The following is a 12,231-nucleotide window of genomic DNA, read 5'->3' on the forward strand; positions in this document are numbered from 1 at the left end:
TACGTCATTGTTTAAATATGCCAAAAGTGTGTTATGTGTCGAATAAGGAATAAGAATGTGTCGAATGTCGAACAAGAAATCTTATACTCAATTGGAAAAGAGGCCAATAGTAGAATGTTTGTCGCAAACCACCATTTTATTTCGTCGAAATTCGATCTATTTTTTGTACGCATGCCTAAGAACCTTTTTAATTATCGTTCCTTTTATAATCAATATAAAAAGGCTACCGGATGTATATGTTGGATTTTAATGAGTTATTAAAAAAAGTAAACGAATAAACCATTTATAAAAAAGCTTTATTATAAAATAAACACATAGACAGGGCAATGATGTTGATATATTCAAATTCAATAAAATATAAAACGGTAAATTCTTCAGAATCGAACGGGATGTGTCGGTAAATCTAAGGAAATTCTAAAGCCGCCCGATGTTAAATTATTTCTTGGAATCCTTTGAAGTACTGACATGATATTTTGTAATTGATTTCGGTATGTATATATTAAGTTAAATGTTTTGTTATCTGAGTTAAACAATGTAATATATTTAATTATTCAATTCAGCCAAAACGTATATGTTTTCTTTTAATGTGAATTAACTCGAAAACATTCAAATTGCCTCAGTTGCTAAATTACAAAAAAAAAGAAGGACCGTTTGTTTGCAAATAGCGAGAACATTGAGGACGAGGATACATTGGGAATGAAAAAATCGGCTCCTGACTAGTTTTTCACCGTATTGAAAAGTTGATAAAATGCCGCTTGGTTTTCCGGTTCTTCTAAGTCGATTTTCTTTTCTGAACTGGTGTTAAATTTTACGTTGACTATTAATAAGTAATTGAAATTTCTAAATAAAATAAATTGATTTGAATTTCAACTCTTGATGGGTTCTCACAAAAAATACATGATTCTAATTTTATTTACTAAATTGACTTTTTATATTATTTTAAGATCTCAATAATAAAAAATCCGAAGACAATGAAATATATGTTAACTTTAATCAAAAAAAATTTTCCTCGAAGCGATCAGTAAAGTTTCGTTTTTGTTACAAAGTGGAGAGAGAAACATCATTTGAAAGTATCAACGTCATTTCAATTCCTTTACAAATATATTCAGCATATTAATGAAGTTTGTTTTTTTACTTGGTGGTAGAGCTTTGGGCCAACATTATGGCCAGCAATGCTTTGTATTGTTGTGTTTTAGTTCGAAGAATTTCTTCGTTCCTAAAGTTTTCGATGTAAGGTATATTTTATATATTTTACTGTGTCAATTTTTATGAGTGGTAGGGAACACTAACCCTATGCCAGCGTTTACCTTCAAAATAAAAGAAATGAATGTAATATTATATTTAAGTAGCAAAAAGTAATAGTACTAAGTGGAATATTTTTATTTTACAAGTTTTAGTAATTTGCGATCTCAAACCTTAATTCTATTTACTGAGTTTCGATTTGGAGTGTTAATAAAGTAAAAGTATTTTATTGCGCCAATATTGGGCTAAAGCCTACCTAAAATAAATTATAAAAAAGTTGAAGTTCAAACTCTATAATTTTTCATATACTGAGTAGTTTCGTATTAATTTGTAATCGAGTGTATAAAGATTTATGTATCTATAAAATACATAAACATAAATATGATTGCTGAAACGAGATAAAATGTGTTTAAAGGAACTTGTTATGTTAAATAAGCTTTGGACATCGCAGTTCACGTGCTGATACACGTGTTATGACAAGGGATTCGAGAATATAAACGCGACGAGAATATCCGTGCACTCGACGACGTCATAAATCATAATATTATTATTTATCTTATAAATTAAGCAATCTATAATTCTCTTAGAATGTTATTATTTACACTTTTTTTTTGTCTTAGGTTGATAGATATTAAAAAACTTAATTATTACTACTTGATAGATATTCGCAAATGTAGTTTATTTATTTAGTTACGGATTCTTCTAATATACTTAAACAATATGTATTATCTTAATATGCGTCATTTATTATTTAAAATTAACAGCACGATTCTTACATTTTTCAAAAAATATATACTATAGCCTGTACATTCAAATTCCATCCACACACACACCTTCAAAAGGCTCCAATTTCCAGTAAAAATTTCTTTCGCACTAACGATAAACAAATCCCAGGGCCAAACATTCAAATTAGTAGGAATTGATTTAAGAAAAGAATGTTTTACGCATGGGCAACTTTACGATGCCCTATCACGGGTCGGGGCTCCCGACCATCAGTATATTTTGTTACCTGAAAATAATTTAACGTCAAAAGTTGTTTATAGAGAAGCTCTACAATAATCGCTTTAGTTATCTATCCTAAAACAACGGGTTGTACTCCGGGACTGCCGGCAGTAGTGAAACTTAGTAATTACATTTAAATATTTTCATCATTAACAACTTTAACATCCACATAAAGACAATCTATGTAGCCTGCGGGTTTTTTTTGAAAAAACCTCCTTATATTAAAAATGGGTTTGGGAACATGCCCGAGATGTTCTATATACATCAATGTGACTAGTTTGACTAGCCCGAGGCTTGATCCGAATAAAATTTTGAATTTTACAAGTTAGGATTAATCGGACCTCGTTTCAGTGCCAAAATAATGCTCTTGTGTTTTCAATTCTACTTATTTATAATTCATATTTCAATTACATAAGGTCTGATAAGTGAAGTAGCATTGATATATCGTACGGTCTAGGGCCCAAATAGGTCACTATTTTTGCCGATAGTTCAAATAAAACGTATCAAAAGATCGCAAACATGAGTTCTTGTTTGCGAGAAAATATTTAACCACACAAAAAAGGTATCTGAAATTCTTCAGCTTTCTACGCGTCATTGTACAGACCTAAAGTTATACAGTAGTTATATTATATGTATAATCCTTTTGTTTTCATATATATAGTTACAGTACATAGATATGTACTGTACAATACAAGTACAATACAAATAGATATTTGTATTGTTCACACATATTTAATTTAAAACTACGAACAAATAGAAACGTTTTAAAGGGAAAATTTCTGCGGTTTGCGGAATCAGGTATTTAATTTGAGTAAACAAGTATACGTTCACAGTGTGAAATAATAAATATATATGTATACGTTGTAAAAGTCCATCGTAAAAGCAAAATACGTTTATCCGCTTCGACAATCATCGCATAGGAATCTTTGCAGGATTAAGTGATTATGTAAATCGGTTAGTCGTATTTATATGTAAATAAACAGCAATGTAAGTTCTACTTGCAATCCGAGAAACGTCTCAATATATATTACAAGCTCAATGTAACTTATTTTAATTAATAATTAATTATGCTTCTACCACATCAACGCGGTTGTTATTTCTAATATTAGTGTTCAATACCAACGGCGCCTTAAGCTTGTGATTAATGTAGCGTATTGCTCATAAGTTTTATCGGGGAAATTTCCGTTGAGCCCATGCCTCTGATTGATCTGAGTTTTGATACATATGGATTTGACGCGCTGATGAGGGTTATTCAAGTACACGAAAATTTTATTTTCACGGTCAAATCGAAGAAAATCGTTTTTTTTTTTCAATGGATGTAATATTGCGATATATTGCTGTTAAAGAAAAATGTTTCCTACAAAAGTTGTACGTCATAAAAATATTGTTATTTTTTATTCAATAAGTGTCTGGTTGTGGCTGTCCAGAAAAATGAGATGTTTAGATATTGTAAGTAGTAAAAAGCATAGCCTTTTTGCAGGCGGAAGGGGTTCTCAGGGGAGTCTCTTCCTTTCCGACCCCATCTTCCATTTAAATGTGTATTTATCTCATAAAAAACAACTCTTATTTAGAGCCTCGGCCTTAACCGTAAATTACAATATTTATAACTAGAATAACCATTCGTGACGATGACTTTAATAAAAGTAAAGACACGTATCTTTTAGTCGTCGTGATATTATATAAAAATCACAGGGAAGCAAAGGTAAGCGTTCTTTTGGAAAAAAAATTTTTCACGCATCAAAATATCTTCTATAATAATAAAGAAAATCGCTCGAGCCAACATTTCTTGGATAAACTCGGAATCCGATTCGATTTCATATTATGTAATATTATATTATGTATATATTCCTTAACCATCACCACTTTTTTACCAAATATAATAAATCTAGTTGTTAAGAAAACCAAATTAATTTGTGATCTTGATTACAGAGTACAGTAAATTTCGACTTCAACAAATTCATTTCGATATATTGAATTTGAAATTGAGTAGTCAGTAGGCATTTTAAGTAATGTCATTAATAAATTAACTCATTTAATATCTGTTTTGTAAGCTACTACAGCGTATTTTTAATATGAATATGGCTTTAATTTGTGCCAATATGGCACAAATTATTTCACCTGTGTCATTAATTCATTATTTAGTCTAACTTTCTAAATGTAATTATTTATTTGCTTACATGTTAAATTTAAATATGGGTAAGATAAATTTTATTAAATCTAAATCTTGTATCAAATAACATTTTCACTGAAAGTTCATACAAATAAATCAATGTAATTTAATCCTATAATCTTCAAACAGGTTTGTTTAAATAATATTACTATGAATGTGTTAATGACAGACTTCAAGTCGAAGACCTCTTCTCCTGTTAAGGTCAAGGTGCTCAATCTACAATCCTTCTCTTGCACGATTCAATGATAATGGACGAATGTAAATCAAAATCTCTTTGCAATATATTTAATAACATTTTATCTTTTAGCACCGATCACAAGATTTATCTTGTTAGTTTGTTACGTTTTCGTGTTAGTCTTAGCACTTTGTGAAAGTGATACTTCTTTGTATTTCAATCAGTGATCTTCGTGCGATGTCCGATTGGACATGTCGGCTTAGAGGAATTACAATAGTAAAAAAGGATTTACACTAATTAATAATTATTTGAGGTTATAACTTTTAACATTTTGCTTATAATGTTAACGATTTTCAACCATAAAAAATATTTTGTATACTTCATTTCATTATATTTATTGAATATAATCGTGTTCGTCTACTTATTTGTAAATATATTTTTTTGAATACCATTCTACGGTATACGATCTTACTACTTTTGTAACATAACATAACATAACATTTTTCAAATACATGCTACGTATTTTAATAATATTACATCGTTTACAATGTTGTCATATCGTATATGTTTGTAAATCATACATATTTTTTAATATATTCTTATGACACTATATAAAGTCAATGTACTTAGTTGATATAAGTTCGTATATTAATAGAAAAATGATAAAGATGACGTTAGGACCCGCTTTGATGTCACTAATAAGGTGTCATATATTATATTAATATAATAAAACATGACAAATTTTCTCTTTAACATATTCTATTACATGAATTAACGCGCGAAATAAAGACTTGTTGTAATAGACATTTTATTAAAAAGTAAGAATATCTTCTAATTATGATATAAAACAATTTTATTCTTAACCTTATTTATAAAACTTGTTATAATTCAATTAATATTCCATATTTAAATTCGTTTTCATAAATTCCATAACTGTTCATTACGGACACATCTTAAATCACATTGGAATCGTTTAGACAGTGTATCTTTCATTCGAAATTGACTATATATCTGTTACAATATAAAGTATACTAACCAACAAATGGTAAATAAACAATCTTCCTACGACTAATTAAAAAAAAGTGGACCTAACTTTCATAATTTTTCGTTGATAGTTAATACTAAAATAGATTCGTAACATAAATTTCGAAATGAATAAGTATGTGTTATAATTTTTCTACTGTACCACTTTGATCATTACTCAAGGTTAAATCAATAGACTTTGAAGATAATTGACTTAAATAGTAAAGTGACCACTTCGCTTATGTTTTCAACAATTATTTGAAAGGCTCAAGATATTTTCCCCTTTGTTCCGTCGGAAAACAGAAGCCATAGACAAATGTTGTGGAAAATAGCCAAGCCCATGTTCTTAAGAAATTTTCTATAATCCTAAATTTGTATTGAATATATTTTATTATTTCCCAATAATATACTTGAGAGTTCTTATTGTTATACCAAACCCTTATATTTACTCTATTCATATTCTTTATAAGTTTTTTTTTGGAATATATCAGGGAAAGTATTAATTTATTTATCTGTCCCTTTATTTCATTTTTATAATAATAAAAATGATTTATCTCTTTTTATCCGATAATACATTGTTTATTTATTTACAATTGCTTATACAAAGAAATCGTAATATTTTTGCGTGAAACTTTATGAGAATATTGACATAAATATAATAAGTTCTTTAATTATTTCGTTATATATCACATAATTAAACAAAAACTATATTACGTACATCCTTGTTAGTATAATTACAGTAAAGTACGTATAGTTTAAGAATTTTTACCAATTACGAACATTTATAAATAGCTACATTGTGAATTTACCGAAATATATGGAATAAGTAATATTTAGGTATTCGAAATAAAACAAATGATCTTCTCTTGTTTGTGTCTCTCAAATAAGACATATGTCACTGAGCATGTCCTCATTAATCTTCAATGGGACTTTTTCTTTAATCTTTAATCCGAATTTGTAATTTTTTAGGTCATCTTATATTCCATATAAAAATGTTATTCCATTCTGAGTCCTAATAAAATTTTTCAATTTTCAATATATATTTATGACAAAATTGTTTCGACATTTTATCAAAATATATAAATAATTTAATCCCAACTATTTATTCATATTGTTAAAAATGTCGAATGTATTCGTGTCGATATGCACCGGTAGCTTGCAGTCGCTTTTGATTTTGTATTAGTTTTTGTTGCTTCACTGTAAAGCTCCCAACGCTCCATCTGCCTTTTGTGTTATAATCTGAATCTGAGTTTTATAATGATATAATTTATGGTACAAATCAAGTTTATAAATTACAATAAACTAATCTAGAGATGCATAACACATAATATAATATATTAGGATTAAAATTCGTAATTAATCAAGCGAAACTAAACAGATACACAATCATTAACACAAAATTAAAGAGAATATTATTAGACTAAAATCGCATCTTATATAATTCTATCATGGTTTTTACTACAATAATATAATTTATAAACGATGTTTACAACATGTCGCATTATACCAAGGTTAGCAATTTCTTATAATAAAACCTGATGTAAGTACATACGAATAAGAACATTATACACATCGCATGTGAACTTAGCAATAACGTAAATAGTTGTTTAGCGTAACCATTTCCAATTTCATTTAATATCGAACATCAACAAGAGACTTAAATCGTTACGTGTTGATATTCTATTGAAATATGTATATTTATATCGTCACCTTTGTTACAGGTACACGGATTATATGATTGAACGAAAATGTTTACCAAGAGTACGTGTCACGCTAAATTGTGTAATTCTTCAATAAAAGTGTGAGTTTGTGAGTGATTTGTCGAAATGGATATTGATGAAAAAGTATCGGGGCCCGGCGGGGCCTCGCAGAAAAACTGGACTCACCTAAATACTAGTAACGATGAACTCCCTCTGGAAATGCGTTTTAATCACGGACACATGGTTTCTATTACGGTGTACAGCATACTTATGATGGTGTCCGCTTCTGGAAACTTGACTGTGCTATCGCAGTTAGTCAGGAGAAAGAGAATGGGTAGAGCTAGCAGACTCGACGTCCTGCTCATGCATTTGGCGGTTGCTGATCTTATGGTAAGTATTTCATGTGAGATAAGAATTTGTTATTCATAAAATTGCTTCTTCTTAATTTTGCATACAAATAGTCCAGTGTAGTAACCATTTAAAAAAATACGAAGCGGCTACAACCACAATGTCTTGGCACACCCTATCCAAAGAAAGTATTCCAATGAAATGATTTTCAAGTTCATTTTTTTGAGTCACCTGTTTTTAAGACATTATACAAAAATAATAATTCAATAAAAAAAAAAAATTCTAAATGGTAAGAAATCTTTATATTTTATAAACATTGCAATTCCATTTTAAACCTTATTATTAAGAGCGTCCGAGCGGGGTTAAATAAAAAAGCAACATAAGTTTTTATTCATATTAAATACGAAAGATACTGTTTTTGATCTTGCTTGATCTTTGAACTGTTTTGATCTTGCTCTTTCACGGCCAAACCACGGAACCAAATTTGATAACATTTGGAATCAATGCAGCCTATGCAGATACAGAAAATCTTCACATCTCTATTAATTTTTGTTGTTTAATTTCTATGAATAAAATCAAATATATTTTATTAAAGTTTTATTAGGATTATTTTTTTATATATATATATATATAACCTCTTTGTTGTTATGTTAATAAATTTAATCGAGAAGACTATTTTAAGTAATGCTTTGTAAAAAGATAGCAATATATTTTGTTCATAAAAAGATATATAGAAATATCAATAGTTGAGATAGTAAAATAGGCTTGGTTGATTAAACTGCAACAGTGCGCGTGTTCAGGTGACATTCCTGATGATGCCGTTGGAGATAGCGTGGGCTGGGACAGTGCAATGGCTGGCAGGCGACCTCATGTGCCGCCTCATGATGTTCACACGTACCTTCGGACTCTACCTTTCCAGTTTCGTTCTCATTTGCATCGCAATTGACAGGTAAAAGACTGTTATATATTATGTTGTAATATAAAAAGAAATTTATTTAAGATATGAACATTATTTTGTAGGAAGTTTCTAGTAATTTATATTGTAATGTGCTATATAAAAATTTTAATATTGTTAATACCATAAATATAATATTAGCAAAAACTTATATTTAATATTTTACAAACAATTAGAAATGACCCTCTAAAACAGAATATAAGAAATATTCATGTATAATTTAAAACACGTTACGTTAGCTGTCAGTGAACCCATAGCTGACCATTTATTTACAGGAGCACTTGCTTCTTAATTTCTAACTCGAACAGCCCAAGAGCCATTTCGGTTCAGTTTTCTGAGCGATATAAATTGATATATAAACTGTGCGGTTTATGTAATTTAATAAAAAAATCACTCAAATCGATCAAATCAAAATATACTTTATTCAAGTAGGCTTTTACAAGCACTTTTGAATCGTCATTTAACAAACTATTTAAAGTAAAGCTACCACCGGTTCGGAATGTAGATTCTACCGAGAAGAATCGGCAAGAAACTCCGTAGCTACTCTTTTTCAACATCTAAAAATACAGTTAGTTAAATACAATTATATATGTATGTTACGTCTCCTGCCTGGAAGTCAACAAGCATTAACTCCACGCTTTTTTATCATCAATATAATCTTGTATCGAATAATATGCCTTCTTTACCAATGATCACTCACCCAAATGGTACCTGTTTATTCTTTTCCTATCGTTAGTGATAAATATAACGCATCTCTGTTAACGATGATAATGCATATTGAGTAATAAATTATGAATTCTATGATGATGTATGGGGTCAACTTATGAGATTTGAAACTTGTTCTAGATATTATGCGATATTAAAACCACTTAACGTGACATGGGAGGCGAGAGTACGTCGAGCGCTGACTATTGCGTGGGTCTGTGCAGGACTTGCAAGCTTGCCTCAGAGCTTCATTTTCCATTTGGAAGAACATCCTGATGTCAGAGGGTATGTTATATATATGTATAAGTTTCTTAAGTGATTATGACTATGCCACAAATATAAAGAGCTTTTTTATGCTTTAAGTGAATCTACTGTAAAATTAAACCAAAGCGCCTCCCATGGGTGCTAGAATATCGCCTCACTATCGAAATTTTTATTAGAAGTTTCAATATTTTTGAAATTATTACTCACAATATTTTATATTGTTCTATTTTTAAAGATAATGAAAGAATTTTCGATAAGGTTAATAAATATGTTTTTCTTATCCAATCCAAAACTATACCTCCCGTGAAAATATCCCGCCCTGGGCACTATATACTATTCCCGAGTACCCCTATTGTATACCCGGCGATGACGATTAACGTCTAAGTTATACAGATAAGCTGGTGAGAGGTAACATGAAACTAATTCTTATAATATACATATAAGAACTATACCAATAATATAAATGATCTGAGCAGACGTCTAATTATCCTTGAGAAAGTCCACCGTGGTTTAAATCGGCCAGGAAGATATGATTATAGCTGGTTGGAGTATGAGTGACTGCGTAATTATAAACAAAAGATACATTAGCTCTCACCAGGGTCGGATTTAGGGGTGGGCAGCTGGGCAACTGCCCGGGGGCCTCCACATGAAAGGGGCCCCCACAACTGAGATTCCGACGAGTTAACAAATATCTAATATATACAGTCCAATTATAATATATTACTAATAACTGTTTATAAAAGTTTTCGATACAAGTAAATAAATTATAACTGATTGAAATTAAAATATTCTAATTAATTCATAATATAATTATTAGGGTCTCCACGTCTCTGTTGGTCTAGGGCCTCCACTGATTTGTGGCCCCAGGGCCTCCAGACCTTTAAATCCGACTCTGGCTCTCTTGGTTATAAGTCTATGAGTTACGATGCCCACCTACCATCAGGGAGCCTATTTGCACAACTGCCTTCCTGAATTAAAAAATATATTAATTATCCTTACATATACGCTCCCAAAACCGACTTCTAAGTCCCTAATTGAATCTTATCTAAATTTCGATTCATACATACGGTGATTGAAGGTACTTTCAGTATTATATACTATATAATATAGTATTTATTTATACTATTATGTATTATTCGGATTCACTGGCATTATTTTTAAGTAAAACAAACAAATTAAACTAAATTATTTTTATATTATAGGTAACGTGACATAAAATAACTGAAATAAATTAATTTCAATAAATGAAGTAAATTAAAAAAAAAAATCATTTGTATTTTTTTTTAAACTAGTACTTTCAAAATTCATGACATAAATTCCAAGCAATTAAATATAATATCTCGTAAGTAAGAATAATAACCATTAGTGGAAATAAATCACAAATTATTACAATAATTTCTATTGCCAAGTCATTAAAACTAATTGAAATAATAAATAAATCATAATAATAAAATTGATGAGTCAAATTATGTAATAGAAAGCTAGACTTGTTAGTAACAAGACAAGACCGTTTACATCGTACATGTAATCGATTGTTTACCTGATGGTAAGTGGTCACCACCGCCCATAGCCATTGGCGCTGTAAGAAATTTTAACAATTCCTTATATTGCTTAGCCAGCCTTAGGAGCTTGGAGCTAAGGCAATACTTCGTTTGTGCCTGAAGTTACAAACCAGATCACAATAATATTAAGTATCGCCGATTATACGTTATTTTCCCACCACATAAGACAGAATAAATTTATTTTACGAGTATGACTGCTTAAATGTTAATGTTGTAACGTTAAATTTGTTTATACAATGTAGAAGTAATGCGTGACTTATGCTAAAGTGATGACTATAGTCCAAGTCCTAAGAATAACCGACGAAAGAAATCCAGTAGTTTTTTTTTGTCTTGACATTTTACAATTGTATAATAATTATTTGTTAATAAAAGTTCCTTTACATTTTTTTTTTTCAACCCAAAAATAAAATAACACAATATTCACTACATATTAAACCTCTTTTAATTTAAATATCTTTATTCTTCACATTGGATGGCTTTTTCATAATTTACACCTTTGATCTAAATTTTGTTTGATGGACGAGTTCTTGTCTGAAACTATCATTCAGCAGAATATTTAAAACTGATATCACATTAATTCAAAGCGAATTAATTGCATATTGTATCGTATTAATCATATGAGTATTTGTGATAATAAGGAAGTGGATATTAAGAGGTTTCTATGAACTATGGACATCTGGAACAAACTTTGAAATGTTCGGGCGTCTTGCCAGGTTCATAAATTGCCACCAATAGCTGAATTTATCTTAAGTGATCCATAAATATTTAATATAATTTTAACACGGCTCACTCTGATCTAACTCGAAGATCTAACGCTAAGATATCTTAATGTAAAATAAAATACAATATAAAGATGAAATGAGTATCTGGTGCTTTCCTAAAGTTATCTTAGGATTGCAATCTGGCTGGCATTATTGCGTAAGAACTATTTACTTCCGACATAAGTTCAGCAGTCTTACACCGTTTGTTTATTTGTATTTCGAACGAAATACGTAATAGTATTCTGTTTACATCTCTAATATTATTGTAACCCTGGATCTACCGGTCAAATTCAATAAAAACTTTTTGCGTTAGATAGCCCTTTT

The 12,231-nt window shown here is 29.8% G+C and overlaps 1 protein-coding gene across 1 annotated transcript in view; it reads left to right on the forward strand.

Moving 5' to 3' along the window:
- Positions 1-12,231, forward strand: part of LOC113397710 (adipokinetic hormone/corazonin-related peptide receptor variant I) — a 50,418-nt gene that overhangs the window by 32,437 nt on the left and 5,750 nt on the right. The window contains exons 2-4 of the mRNA XM_026636166.2: positions 7,334-7,702; positions 8,461-8,609; positions 9,462-9,605. Coding sequence (XP_026491951.1) covers positions 7,439-7,702; positions 8,461-8,609; positions 9,462-9,605 — 557 coding nt within the window. The 5' untranslated portion in view covers positions 7,334-7,438. The remainder of the gene's footprint in view (positions 1-7,333; positions 7,703-8,460; positions 8,610-9,461; positions 9,606-12,231) is intronic.

The sequence above is a fragment of the Vanessa tameamea genome, chromosome 18, assembly GCF_037043105.1.
Source record: "Vanessa tameamea isolate UH-Manoa-2023 chromosome 18, ilVanTame1 primary haplotype, whole genome shotgun sequence".
Lineage (NCBI taxonomy): Eukaryota > Metazoa > Arthropoda > Insecta > Lepidoptera > Nymphalidae > Vanessa > Vanessa tameamea.